Source organism: Lactuca serriola, chromosome 2 (genome assembly GCF_051521515.1).
Source record: "Lactuca serriola cultivar US96UC23 chromosome 2, Lser_US96UC23_V15, whole genome shotgun sequence".
Lineage (NCBI taxonomy): Eukaryota > Viridiplantae > Streptophyta > Magnoliopsida > Asterales > Asteraceae > Lactuca > Lactuca serriola.
Genome location: NC_136409.1, coordinates 142,140,998 through 142,157,266, shown reverse-complemented (window position 1 = coordinate 142,157,266; position 16,269 = coordinate 142,140,998). Strand labels below are relative to the sequence as shown.

The 16,269-nt window shown below is 32.4% G+C and overlaps 1 protein-coding gene across 1 annotated transcript; it reads right to left on the bottom strand.

Annotated features, from left to right (window-relative positions):
* Window positions 1-3,203: 3,203 nt before the first annotated feature.
* LOC145086904 (Peroxidase superfamily protein) lies at window positions 3,204-4,623 on the bottom strand. Its single transcript, XM_079024756.1, has 3 exons — window positions 4,341-4,623; window positions 3,900-4,242; window positions 3,204-3,746 (listed from the first exon to the last, which is right to left on the bottom strand). Exons 1-3 carry the CDS (start codon window positions 4,605-4,607, stop codon window positions 3,340-3,342), a joined length of 1,017 nt encoding a protein of 338 aa, XP_078880882.1. The 5' UTR covers window positions 4,608-4,623; the 3' UTR covers window positions 3,204-3,339.
* Between the last annotated feature and the right edge of the window lie 11,646 nt (window positions 4,624-16,269).

Sequence of the window (16,269 nt, the reverse complement as noted above, 5' to 3'; positions counted from 1 at the left end):
TTCCATGTGTTAAACCCACTAGGATACTAGCACCCAAGACGCCCTTCAAAGTTTATCACCTTCATCCTAGGCTCAAAATCTTCTCCATCTACCTTCCTACCACTAACAAAAAACATCAAGGTGAGCTTCATCCCCCCCCCCCCCCAATTTTTCGTGTTTTACATGCTTTTAGGGGGGGGGGGGGGGGAATACAAGTCAAAATACGTTTACCCATTGGATATTTGTATGCATCAACTTGTTTATCAAACTACAAGTGCATAAAATTTTGAAACCACTACATATTTTTACCTTAAAATCGAGATTTGTAAGGTGTTTCATGGATAAGATGTGTTTGTCCTTTGGACATAAGCATGTACTATGTTTGTTGTTGAATATGGAGAAATTTCTTGCATAGAAAGTAAATAATACTAGCTTACTACTTAAAAATCAGGATATTTGTGGCTATCAACACATTTATTACACAAAAATCAAGTCTATAGGTTAATATAAATATAACAAAAACATATGTTTATATAAGTCCAAATATGTTTGATCTTTGGATATTTACATGTCTTACTTTACAAATTAAAAATTGTATAAGTATAAAAAATGTTGAAGCCATCATATGGTTTTATAAAAATCGTGATCAATGTGGTAAAAATGACATACATAGACTATTTTACGACACAAATATTAGTCGGTAAAAATGACAAGCACAAAATTTCAAATTTTGGAAAATATGATAAAAATAGCTTTTCGAGTGAAAGTTGTCATATTTTTTTAGTTACCATTGTTGTGGTGGGTTAAAACCCAAAAATATTATTTTTTTAACAACAAATATTACTGCTAGACAAGTTTCCAACTTGATATTTATCTAAGTCTATATAAATAGTTTTCACAGAAACATACAAGGCAAATTATTAATGGTATAATTTGCATGTCATAAATTTTCAATAGTATAATTATTTATTATACAAGAAAAAGGGAATCGAAATTCATGTAAATCCGTTAATGCTCTAGTGAGACATATACACTTCACCGTACCTACCTAGCATAAAATTCAATGTTGAAGCTTTTCAAAATCACTTGTATTCTCAGGGAACCAGTAACAGGTAATCAACTCATTTGAGATCAAGTGATGCTACACTATGGAATTGTACTTTTTCTGTCACTTTTGTGTAACTTATGAACAAATACTCTATGTAAACTATGTAAGTTTGTATTCTCAATGTATGTTGTTTAGCTGTTATGTTTCATTTATATTCAATTGTTATGATACTATACAATGATGTCATTCGCCCCGGGACGTTTCCGCCGTCCTGGTTCGGGGGTGTGACATTAATGGGTTAAGTAGTTAGGGTTTTTGTGGTTAAGCATGTTATTTAAGTCATGAATGACCATAAAGTTAGAAACTTTATGGTTAAGCACGTTATTATAGGTTTGGATCTGGATTATAGACAAAAGAGTTTAAGGATTAAGCTCTTAATAAGAAAATAATGAAGCCCCTCGTGAATGCTAGGCATTGCCCAAGAACGCTTAGCATTCGAGGTCAACCAGCTCGTTTTCTAGTCAAAATGTGTACGCTAAGTGTACAAACTTAGTATGTTGGGCGTACTCAGTACTGTTGACCAAGTTTGACTTTTTGGACTTTGACCTATTCAACTATTTGTTCGAACTGAGAGGTGAGTTTTCTCACTATACTTGCGGGTCGAAGGAAGGAATGGCGGCCTACTAGATTATTTATCCTAGTATAGAGGATGTTGATATGTTATAGTAATCTGGTAAATAGGTATCCTAGTAAATGAGATGTAGTATGCGGCAGTTATTTGTAGATATGCCTGTTTGTTTGATGATTGGCTATATGTTTATCTGTCTCCTGGATATATGTTATATATTATGTATACGTCGACATAGTATGGTTGGGTTGATGTACTACTACTTTGTGTGGTAGCCAACAAACCTGGGAGCAAGCCAGGCATAAGATTTGGGCATGAAGGGCAAGCCAAACTTAGGTTGTCGACTCGGGAGCAAGCAAAATATGAGTTGTAGGCCTAAAGGGCAAGCCAGACTCATATTATGGGCTCAGGAGTAATCCAGTCTTTTAGGTGTGGACCCAATATATGTTGTTATATGTTGTGTCGATACTTTCAGGGAACTCACTAAGCTTTTGCCTACAGTTACAGTTCATTATTTTAGGTACTTCAGATGATCGAGACAAGGTGAAGGCGTGATCGTACACATCCTTTGGTTTTTATGTTGTTCGGATTTTGGGATACTCTAATTACTAAAATACATTTTTGAAACAATGGTTTTGTAAATATGTATGGTTATGGGTTGTTTTTGAAAAATTAAAATTTATTGTGATTTTTTGGATGTTACGGTTTCTCTTAAATTCTAAAAATAATCATTCAAAACTGGTAACCATGTACAATCAAACAACAAATCGACTTCTAAGAGTCAAAACAATCGATAGGTTCAAATTGGTCTCCAATAGTCAAAGAATCCAAAATTAATTAATTGTAATGCAGGTGCATGATCGATACCTTCAATTGAGAATTCTCCTTCTTCATATTCAATCAGCTCCACCTGGAATCACACACCATAAATCGTGTTTCATCAAACAAGATAACAAAAAAAAAAGACTTGATAAACCAATTCCAAGACAAAATCTATTTAGAGAAAATAAAAAACGGTTATACAAGCGGAATCACACAATCAATCAATAGGAGAACGAAACCCTAGAATCGATTAACGAAGACAATATCGATTAACTTGTAAGATGACGGAGAATCACCTATCATGTCGTAATCTCAGGCTCTAATACCAATTTGTATGAATCTGTAAGAATATGAGAAGAGATCAGAAAAAAAAATGTAATGCAAATTTTATTCACGTAATGAGAGTTATCCAAAATTACGAACCCTCATTAACATACAATTGCACCAGAAAAAAACAAAACTACCTTAATAGTTAAAGCCACATATTAAACTAAGATATTCTATTGAAGAAATACATAAGACGGTCTCAAAACCTTAGCCATATTGGTCTCTTGTTCGTTTATCAATTTGTAAACATACATGTCTGCTAAACATGCATTGTTCTAAAAAAATCCTAAGGTATTAAAAAGTTTGTAATTTAATGTCAACATCTCAACATATGGACCCAAATTTTGCACCTTAACTTAATTAATCCAAACTACGGCTTCATATTTTGACTAAAACGAATGAAAAATAAGATAATTGCTATAATTATATTAAAAATATAATTGCGTTTTAGATGAACACAAAATTACAACTGAACGTATAAATGTTATACCGAAAACGAAATCCTCTTGTTTAGATCATGTTACATTCGAGCTTATCAATATTTGTTGACATATTTGCAATCAACACGAATTTCTCCGTCGTCTTGGGAGCTTAAGTCCAGAATGCTTGAAAGCTTCACCATTGACACACCAAATTGGTTCTTGAAGAGTGTGGGTTCGAATGACAAACCATTGGCCACAGGTTTAGTCCTTGAGTCATGATAGAGCAATTGGTCTGTCGACAAGAGTCCCATGTTCTTCTTAAGATTCTGGTAATACTGCGTGTCAAATGTGTTTGGTGTTTCGCCATCAAGATTCACATTTTCAGATGCCCACCTACATTTTCTCCTCAAGTAGTTCAAATACTTCGGATCCAAAGATGGGTCAGGTTTCTTTGTTCCTTTGTAGTCGTATAACCGATGTTGCACAGATTCGCATGTCGTCTTCCCAATCGTATGAGCTCCTGATAATCAAACATTTCACATGATATAGTTTTAAGAGACAAAAGATATATTATCCATTACTAATGTTCCATTTTTGAGCAACGATATGCAACCATTTCTAATATGCTCATTTTCTTGTAATTAAATCAAAGTCAAAAAGTTTAACTAACTACCTGAGAGGACAACCAAATCAAGCACGTTGAGACCCTTTGACTGGAAAAACTCGATAAGACTCGTAACACTTTCAGAGCCCTTGGGCACTATCATGGCTTCTTTAGCAAGTGAAACACGGCCATCTTTCCTACCATAAGGGATCGTCCAATATGGTCCACTGGCCAAAACTGTGGCATCTCGAGCCACCGTAGTCAAGATATCAGCACATGACACGGTTTTCGGGCATTTCTTCTCAATCTCAGCTTTTATGTCATCAATGACTTCAAACCCTCTTAAAGACTTGCTCATATTCGATGTTTTTTCGCTTCCTTCATGATCCAAAAGAATCGATGCATCACATCCCTACAACAAAACAATTGCATCATCATCATGGTACTTCAGTATTTCAAGATATCGAACAATAATGATATCTGTTGATTGAATATTAGACAGATATATACCCGAACAACACAATCGTGGTAATGAAGTCTTAGGAGACTAGGAGCAAGGGTGGGGTCTTTAGCAACCCATTCCTTGACCTTTCTGTAGATGATGCCTTCGAGGTCGGGACAACTCTCATGGTACAAGGAGTAGGAGAGATCATCTTCTAAAGCGGAGAGGTCTGACAGGCATGGTACCTTGAGACTTGTTGACGAGTAATCATCAGCCAAACATGACACTGAAAACAAGATTAGGAGGATGGTGATTATGAAGCTAGAAACATTCATGGTGTATAGGTTATGGTTCATGTTGTATAATGATATGTGAGTAATGTGTATATATAGATATAAATATTAGATAACAATTTGGTGAAATCGTAGTACGTGAGGCGCACTCTTATTGCTACGACGTGCAATATGAATATCTCTAAGATTCTATTGGTTCCATTTTCAGACAACAAGCTTATAATAATTTGTTTGAAAAGAATAATCACATATTCACATTTTTATTTTAGTGGGAGGATTCAAGATAAGATGTTGTAAAAAACGTTGGCATAAATAAAAGCACATCAATGCAGCATCGTTTTCATGAAATAATGAAATTAGTTAGTAGAACCAATTTTTAGTGCTATTAAAAGCCATAAAAGAAAACATATTTCCCATCTTTCGAAAAAGTCATAAGGAAAAGAAATATTACGACGAGAGGCAGAACATTACATAGATTTGACTTTCAAATTTAAAATATTTTGTCACTTTCTCTACCTCAACCGGTTTGAACCGGATAAAGTGGACTTTTCGTATGACGAAGAAAATAATTGTTAGGCAAAAAACATTTATTAACTATTATTATTATTATTGATATTATTATTCTACATTCCCATCCCACCCAAATCCTTTCCCCTCTTTGTCACTGCCATCTCCTTCTTTTGCCTTCCCCAACAACTACCACAACCACTACCGTCTACCTTGATCATATGTTTTAGGGATGATGCAGTTTCAAAGACTTATCAACATCCCTTATCAACACCTGACAACTACCATCGTTGTATCTCTCTTCTTTATCTACCTCACTGGTGCACAATGGTAGTCATGGGGCGTGCGGTAGGAGTGAGCATATGGAGAGGACCAGAACAGAACCGGTTTAGGGGGAATGAATGGACCGATAATTGGACCGTTAAGCACATGTCGGGGCGAGTGCCGGTACAATACAAGCAGATGAAACAGTTGCTATCTAATGGTTTAGATGAGTTATTTGAATATTCACAAGCTTAGATGGCTTATTTGAATTGTCGTCTTTAATGTGTTTAGCGACTTCTTTAAAAATAAAATGTAATTTACTTAAAATGTTGTTACTAATGTCTATCATGCAATTATAAGATGATGTTTTTATAATGATACCTTGTCTTCGAAGGACTATTACTCAAAAGAAAATGTAACCAAAAAAGTGAAATTAGAGTCTAAAATGAAGTACAAACATAAACTACATGTTAGAAAAAATCATGTCATTCTGACTTCAAACGAAAGAGTTATAACCATTTAAAAAATTCAAAGATTCTATGCGGAAAAAGCTGAAAACATTTCAGTTTTGATACCATGTCTTGAGGGTATGTAACTCAATGAATATATAATCAAATAAAGTAAAAAGTATAGTTTAAAATGAAGTGCAAATAGTAAACTATGTGTTGGGAAAATATCTTGTCATTCCGACGTTAAAAGAATGAGTTATGATAGTTTAAAGAATTTCACAGAATTTTTGGTCTAAAACCGATTTTTACCCGGAACCGATAAAATAAGGAACCGGAAATGTGTTAGGTTATGAAGTCTTGTCCAACATTTGGAGGACTTGGAAGTCAATGAAACACTTGAAGTTCAATGGAGCATGTTACAAATGAACGGATCATCTAAGAAGGGAATTGTTTATGTGACAAAGGAACGGATCATGTGATAAAGGAACAGATCATCTTAAAGGGGGTATGAAGCACATGGGAAAAGAATGGAGCATCTTGGAGCATGGATACACCATCCATGATGAAGACGCGTCACTTTAAGCATGGATGTGCCACTTAGAATGTTGGACGCGCCATTTAGGAAGAGGATGTGCCACCTATAGACAAAGTGTGTCACTTTGGAATCAAGATGTGTCGTCTGGTAGGAGGATGTTCCATCTTGAAGGAGGATGCGCCAACACAGAGGAACATATGCCAGTCTAGTGTGTCATGGTGTACTCTAAAGTATTAATGTTCTACTGATGTGTTGCATGAGCATCATGATGTGTAATTAGGTGACTTGATGTGCCATGCATGTTCTTGCTGTGCCACATTTGTTCCTAATGTACCACGACATCCCTTGTTGTGTCGTCATGGCATCTCAACAAAGTGTCATGCACTAGAGATGCCACCAAGTAACAGGAGGTGCCTCTAAGTAACAAGGGGTGTCACTCAATGGCACCTGATGTGCCAGTGATGTATTGATGGTGCTAATACAATGTCTCTCAAGGACAAAGGTTCAAGAACGTCTGCATAGCATTCTGTGATTGATTAGAAATTAGGGCATCCTCGTCATGGGCTAATTATAGATGGGTCTGAGCCATCAAAATTAGCGATTCCCATGCTTACCTATAAATTGGTTCACATCCCCATTCATTATGCCTAACAAGTGCATGGTTGTGTGTATACATAGTAATTTTAAGAGAGCAATCATTTTGAAGTTGAATGCACTTCCTTTGAATCAGTTAGTAAGCAAGAGAAATTCTTTTGTTTGGAGAGCTCAAATGAGGTGTAACCATTGTGTGTGATTGTAATTGGAAGTTTAACAAAATCTTATTTCTCTAGAGCTCTCTCTCTCTCTCTCTCCCTCTCTCTCTCTCTCACTCTCTTTCTCTCTCTCTTACCCGTGGACGTAAGTCATCTTGACTGAACCACGTTAAATATTATGTTTAGTTTTGATTTAAGTTTTAAGAAGTTTTATTCTGCAAGTTTCAACGAAGGTTGTTTGACATTTTTCTAAAGTGCTTAACTTGTTTTGTTGTCATCCTAATAATATGTGGATTAATTTGAATGAATAACCGGCCCGTTGAATGCAAATTGGTATTGTTTCTAGTCCATATGTTCAATGTTAGTATTCAAGTAGTGTGGTTTTATGAGGCCTCTAATTGTAAGGGCCCTCCGAATTCAAGAACACAAGCACACAAACACACACATGCAAACACAAACACACATACACACACAAATATACATATATATATATATATATATATATATATATATATCATATCATATCATACTATATTATAAAGGAAACATTTTTTTCTTTCACCACATTCATTTGAAACTTCCATGACTTTCCAATTTCTTTCTAATAATGATTATAAGTTGGTGAATAAGATTAAATAAATATCAAACCTAAAGTGTAATCATATATAAACTAAATTTAAATATTAAAAGAATATCTTTACTTCTACTTATAAAGTTATGATTTTTTACCTTTTTACATATTATACTTAATTTATTAGTTTTAATATATTTTTGGATATAAACTATTATCATTTTAAAGCTACGACTTTTGAACAATTTGTATTAAATATTTAAATTATAAATTTAGATATAACATTACAACACTAACTTAAATATAAATTTTAGTTTAACTTAAACAACCCAAATAATATTTCGTAAATAGTTAAAAGTGATAAGTTGTAGTGTCTTTCTAATAATGATTATAATTTGGTTAATAATGTTAAATAAATATCAAACATAAAGTGTAATCATAAAGAAACTAAATTTTCATATTAAAATTATATCTTTACTTCTACTTATAGAGTTATATCTTTAACTTTTAACATATTATACTTAATTTATTAGATTTAATATGTTGTTGTATGTAAACCATTAACAATTTAAAGATACAACTTTTGAACAGTTTGGACAAAATACTTAAATTGTTAATTTAAATATAAAATTATAGTGCCAACTTAAATATAAATTTCAGTTTCACTTAAAAAGCCAATGCATATTTTATGAATAGTCAAAAGTGATAAATTGTAGTGCTAAATGCAAAAACTAAATTATAACATCAATTAACTAAAATATTTCCTAAAGATATTTGCATAATCGTTACAAGTTTTCAAATAAGTAGCTTAAAATAACTTATAATAACAATAGTTAAAAATAACTCTATATAAATAATTATATCGTTACCTTTAAAAATCAAAAAACAATGTCTGATGTTTTAAATAATTATAATGTAGAAATTAAAACGTTTCTAAAAAAATTAATTAACAATATCAAAACTATAATAACATTAAGCCATATATTATATTTAGTTTTATTCACGAGTAACTCGCGGGTAGAAGTCATTCAAACGGTTAAGATTATACAGTTATAATAGATGTATATATTATCATATAATTCAAAATAATCAATATATTATATCAATTTAGTATACGAATTATTATATCAAATTTAACAACGTTATTATTATATTTAAAAAACATATATTTGTAAAGATTTCAACTATATAACTGTTTCTACGCAACGCACGGGCGTTCGCCGTGTGTGTGTGTGTGTGTATATATATATATATATATATATATAGAGAGAGAGAGAGAGAGAGAGAGAGAAAGAGAGAGCGCTAGGTTCACGTGTTTAAAGTAATTATTGTGTTATTGTATGTATAAATGTGGGTCAATCAAAATTTAAAATAAAAATAAATAATTAAATGAATAAATAAGGGTAAGTAGGTAATTTGATAATTAGTTTCCATAAATAATACCCTATAATTATGGTAACCATTGACTTCAGCTACCTATTTTTCCCTCGGCTTTTTAAAACCACCACCTATTCGATCCCAGCACCATTATTGTCGATGTTGAAGGGCACAACACAACCATAATTATCGTCATCACCGATGGTCCTCCACTACTCGTTGCCTTCATCCACCAATGTCGCCCACCTCTGACGCCCCCCTTTGTCTGCGAATACCCTATCACAATTTCAATATCCTAACATACCAACATCGAACAATCGGTTGTAACTCTCACCCTCCAAGCCGACAGGGACTCCAATTTTAAATACATTTGCAGTTTCAATTGTGAGTCGGTTTACTCCGAATCAAACAATTTCAATCACCAAACATATCGACAGCGAACAATCAGTTCCGAGCATAAGTTCGCATTTGACGTTCATTGAGGATATGAGTGCAAGCCCAGATTTTCAATTCCAAATCTTAGATCGTTCGCATGTAAGAAGTTTGTAATTTCTCAATTTTGACTTTTCTGTTTGACCATTCAATGGCGAATATCCTTAGATCAATCTAGTTAAATTCCAAACCTGATTTCATTCGCTCCGATTATCACACTACCGACTGCGAATTCAATACTCTGGAGGAGATTGAGGTTTAAAATAATGCCTAATTTGATTCAATCGTAGGTCCCTCTTGTCCCCAATCTTGATGATGGCCGGTGTAATACAAAGTTAGGCTTGGAAAGTTTCAGGAAAATGAAGAATGCAAAGTTTGAAGTCGATACAAAGGTTTTGGTTCACCCATACTCTGATCGCGCACTCTCTCTCGTTGCTCAAAGGTATTTATACACGCTTTCTCAATCATGCTTTCCTTCTTATTTGTTCAAGCTAGGGTTTTCCTGAGATTGTTTCATATCTTTATCATCTTCATGGTGTCGATCAAATTTTCCTCATGATCGTCCCTAAACCTAAATCTGCCTGAAATTGACCTTCGATAAATTTGGTATTAACAAAACGTTTCATGTAGAATTGTTTGATTCAGTAGCTTATGTTCGATAGGTTCCCAAAAAACACATTCTATTCAAGTGTTGTGTTTGTGCCGAAGCCAGATGGTCTTGAATAAGATGATGGTCGTGTGATCTCGTTTGTACATGATGAACATTTGAATATATCTCGGGTAAGTTTATATCAATCTTTTATTATATGTATAGATATTCTTGTGAAGCAGATTGGACTAATGGTTCTTGGATATCAATGGGACACAAATTGGCTTAACTTCACAGGTTATCCTAGTAGATGCATAGAAGTTTACCTGTGAGGCAGTTGCAATTATTACCTTGCCATATTGAGTGCCTTATGGTTTTCATGGAGCTTTCATGCCGATAGTCTCCTAAATATATGATGTGGACCAAGTCGAACAACTAACTCAGGTCGTATAGCCCATCAATTCTATTAGAATGAAATCACGAATTCCAATTTTGAAGGAATGGAATCATCAATTCCAATTTTTTTGGAATCACAGAAGTTGATACTTGAAGAACGGACCACAAAATTGAAAGTAATTTTATGCAACATTATTCTTTTAGAATGTATTAGTGTGGTTCTTAGATTTTGATGTTTTCTTTCCCGTTTTGAAAGTTTTTTTAGTTTTATTCTTTAACAATAAATGTAATTCTTAACAATTGCTACCAATATTCTATAAGAAATAATGTATTTTTTGTTTTTATTCTTCAATTGATTGTTCAAGAATTTGTTATTCTATAAGAAGTTTTTAAATTCATGATCAAGAAATAGGTTCAAGAATATTTTTTTTATTTATGGTTCAAGAATATTTTTATTTTTGAATATACTCATAATCATATTCTGTCAGAATGTCCAAATTAAAAAAATTATAATTCGTAAAATCGGATTTTTAAAATTAATAGAATTTATGATCCCTTAAAAATGAAATTTTCCTTTATTAAATCTATATTAATTGACTAAATTACCATTGTAATTAATTAATGATATTTTTCAGTTACATTTAATTCAATAATATATATTAATCACTTTCTTAAAATAAGTAAATTTGATTGGCCACATTTATGCATACAATAACATAATAATTAATTTGAATAGAATAACCTAAGCGTATATATATATATATATATAGTGGTTTTATGAGGCCTCTAATTGTAAGGGCCCTTCGAATTCAAGAACACACACATACACACACACACACACACACACACACACATATATATATATATATATATATATATATATATATATATATATATATATATATATATACTATGGGATAATGTCATAAAAACCCTTAAGTTTTTCAGAAATTTGCGGTTTTACCCTTTGACAACATTTTGGTTCGTTTATACCGCACACTTGCAATTTTTTCGGTTTTACCCTTTTAACGGGTTCAGCCGGTTACCTGCATAGGTGGCGAGCCACGTGTGCGCTGAATGGGCTGATCTCGCTGACGTGACATCCGTATAAATGATTGTGCTTTATGCATTTAATACAAAAATTGAAGCTTTTAGGGAGAATGGAGTGGGGAGGGGGGGGGGGATTCGAACCCACCACCTCGAATTCACAAACCAAAGCGCATACCACTGAGCTGGGAAGCTTTTTGTGTTTCCTAACCTGTAAACATTATATATAATGTATATTAACAAAAAAATTTATATTCAAATAATAATAATAATAATAATAATAATTATTATTATTATTATTATTATTATTATTATTATTATTATGACAACTAGTTGGGGGAGGCTCAAAGTAGCAATAACGCAAATGTATGCTCACTCCTATGATATTTGTTTTGTGCTTTTCCATTGATGATATAGGGATTGATCTTAATTCTTTATAATGTTGAAAGCTTTTATAGTGGAATAATACGGATTGTTCCAGATTAGCATTACATATGTGAGATGGATGTGAGGTCGCGACTTTGGGAGTTGATATGGCTAAGCTCTCCAAAAGTCTCATGAAGAAAGAATTGTTCACGACCAAAATGAACACAATGGTAAGAAATGAACCATGCTTACATATGATATGTGTGATACCTCTTGTTTGAATTCTACTATAAAACGTGTTTAGTTCAAGAATCTAGTTCACTGCCCACAAAGTAGATCCAAGTAGTATTCACTATGAAATTTCATATCTTACTTCCCTATTTGAATATCAAAGTTCACTTATTTTATATTCAAATGTGGGGTATTCTTGAAGTTTGAATAAAAAATGTAGGGTATTGTTGGAACTTTGTTCTACAAAATTAAAATGTGGGACTTGTCCCACATAAGAGGAAGACAAAACCTTTTCCAACCTTATAAGTCTTGTCCCACTTATTTAATCAAATAGACCAACTAATGGGTCAACCATCTTGGGTTTGGGTTGTAGTGTTGGACTAGTCGAAACTGGGTTGGTAAAAGACTTGGATTTATTATATACATTAATGGTCAAAGATACGGCCTTGGGCCTTGGGGCTCTTGGGCTCTTCTTAGATAATAAATATATTTTTATTATTATAAATTAATTTTAATTAGTAAAAACTTTTTAATTAGAGACTTAACCGATAGACAGTTTTTAGCTGTTAATTTCGGTTGGTGGTTTACAACTACTATTGAAAGCCTATAAATACATGGGATCAAACATAATTTGAAGGCTAATGAAACACACACTTTTTCTGAAAAAAAAAATCGTTCTTCTTATCACAAGGGATCATGGTGATTTTCGACATATTCAAGATCTGTTCTTAAATTGATTATTGTATCCCCAAGATAGACCCATACCAGAGCAAATTCTGTCTTAAGACACTGCTAAAGCAGCCCTCAATCCGTACATTTTAGTGATTGTATTTTTTGTGTTATCAACATTCAAGTATGTTTTCTGTAAACTGATTCTTGTATATTACATTTAATCGAATTTCGTTTTTATTATTTCTATTATTTATTGATTGTATACTCTGTCATAACATATATATATATATATATATATATATATATATATATATATATATATATATATATATATATATATATATATGATATAAAACCAAAAACCATAATATATGAAATCAATCGAAAAAAAAACAACAAAGTAAGTATAGGGACTTGTACTCCATGTAAACTCATCTTAATCCAAAATCTAGACACCATACTCTTCAAAGGAAAGAAGAGGCTTCTAATTGTCCCCTATTGAATATCAATCAAAAGTTACAAAATGACGAAAATATCATTGAGAGGAGCCGGAACTTCTTTAACCGTATTATGTGGTTAAGAAATTTATTACAATTATACACGAAAGTTTTGGAGGCAATAAGAGGTGAAATGACTTTAGTTCTTAGCAACAAGTTGATTTGGACTAAACAGGAAGTTACACTACCATGTAAAATTTGCCTTGACCATAACTTTTATTGAAAATTATTTGGACATTGTCAGCATCAAACCAATCGATATCTACAATAACATAAAACTCTCTGATGGTGATAAACTTCAAATCAATAAGGAAAAAATCTTGTTGATTCCTAACTGGCAACCTTGTAACAATTACTTAATTATAATATGACCTCCATCGACAATTTATACCATGATACCATCACTTAAAAAGGTCAAATGAGTGGCCAAATGAGTAACAAACGCGTCATGCATAAAGGAAAAGGTTGCACCTAGATCACATAACACACGTATTAGGAATGATTTTAAAGTAAATGTACCTAACACTACATCGTGTAAACCAAGTATTATTGGAACATCTTAAGATTTATGGAATCGATTCACAACTCATTCCATAAAAAAACACTCACTTGTCATTAGTACGGTTCTTGTGGCACATGATCACATGGTCGCTTGGATTTGTCTTTTGATGTTTGATGTAGCCTCCATATTCTCTAGTCGGATAGGGTCCCCTGTTTACTGGTTGAATGTCAATAGTTCCATCCTTATGTAAAAGGTACATAGTTATGGAGATTATGTTAGACAATAATCTCAACTCACTCTAACATCTACTAATTACATCAATATATACTATCCTAAATAATTGTTTAAAAGGAAGTCTCTAATAATCCCACTAATTGTCATTCCATAAGGCAGATACTTAGAAAGATCTTTTTCTAAGTGGAAGCAATATGAAACTTTAAGAGCTAAAGAACCATAAATTAAATGCATCATAGTTTAGAATTAGCAAGTTTTTCAACAATTGTTGAACATGTTCAATAATTGATCAGAAACTAATAGAACACATAGAGATGCATTCATGTATGATTATCAAGTATGAGCTTGATTAATCTTCTTCGATATATTATGAATATAAAGAGTAAGTGAGTTTTCAAATGAGAAAACATACATGAATGAAAATCTTTTCAGATTTAAACTAAGATCTTAAAGTAAGAATCCTCTTTCTTATAAGATAAATTACATAGGGAGTTAATTATAAATTAAGATGACTTTTGTGTTTTCTATAAAGCTAGTAGGAGTGCAGTAACATTCCTAGTCTCATATGTGATTGACATACTAATTCTTGGAATAAAGATCTATATAGATAGATCATGGAAACTTAAAGGATTAAGTTAAATTGAATTGATTGTCAAGGATCTTAAAAATATTAAGATATAAGACTCTGAGAGAGTTTATCTTGCAAATACCACATGACATGATTTTGAGCATTCCTCAAAATCCTAGTACAATGTCTTTTGAACTAGATAATATGATTGTATTCCATATTCCGCTGCAATTGGATTAATCATATATGTCATGATTATGCATGAAGGCTAGATAAGTCATATGCTTAGAGCATGTCGAATTACCAGTATAATCCGAGAACAAGTCATGGTGTGACTTATAGGAACATTATAAAGAACTTTCGAGAACAAGAGAAATGTTCCTAATCTGTGGAGTGTTAGAAAAAAAACTATGTTTAAGCTATTACACATGTGCTAAAATTCCAAATAGATTGAGATAACTCTCCATCACAATCGGACGTGTCTTCATTATAAACGAAGAGAAAGTTACATGGATTGTAGTTCCATGTAGATTTTAATTACAGTTACACATCATAGTTAGAATACATTGTTGTTCGGGAGCCACATATAAAGATGCTTAACGTATAGTTCATTATGACTATGAATGATCTCATCATGCAAGTACTAGTATCTAAGTCATATTTAAGCATCTAATACATTCTCAATAGTTTTTCTCTCTTGCTCTCTCTCTCTCTCTCTATATATATATATATATATATATATATATATATATATATATATAACTAAAAATGTTAGTATTCACAAAGTTTATATAAATCAAAATTTTCAAATCTACTTGATCAGTTCCTTCATTAGTTAAAGCATGAAAGTCAAGTTGGTGCTAGAAGGCCTTGTTGATATAAGTGGATGTATTTGATTGAGATCTAGTATTTGGATATTGGAACAATGCAAACAATATATATTGTAATTAGTTGATATATTGGATATAATCTTTTCATTAAACAATTATTGTGTTCTATATTAGCCTGTTTAATCCTTGAATAAGTTTGGTTATTCTAAATGTCCATAGTTGTGGGAGCATTAATATGAATGGATTGGTTGATTTTCATGGAGATGAAAATAGCAAGAGTTACTTGTTTCATAGGGCATCGAAGTTTGCTTGTGATTAATGTTATTATATCATAGGGCATGGGAGTTTGCTTGTTTCACCACTCTTGTCTCCCCATGCTTTATTCTTTACATTACTTTGTAGTATGATAATGTATAGCCCTTACTAGTTTTTTTTTTGTCTTTCTTCCTTATGGTCCAAAGTGCACCCTCTCCCTTTCTTCTTCTTGTCTTTTAAAGTCTAGTGAAGATTAGAAGCTTAGACGTGCTTATTTGATATAAGCACTTAAAGGCTTAAGAAGTACTTCTTACAAGATGGGAAACTAGTATTCAAAGTCCTTATTCTTGATAGTGGATACTTGTAGAGAAGATCATGCTATTTGATCTTTCTATCTTCATCAACACCCCAAAATCAAGTGGGTTCAAAGGCTCCAAAGGTTTTCATTCTAAAACACTTTATGGTTGTTTTTAATATCATTCTAACCTCTATAAATAGATCCTAGATGGTTTGGTTTTGTTATAAACTTGAAAATAAACTTGTTAATTTTAAAGCTTTTGTTGCAGTTTTTATGAAAAACTATCTTTTATTTTGTATCAAAATCCATCATATACATGGGTCATCGAAGAT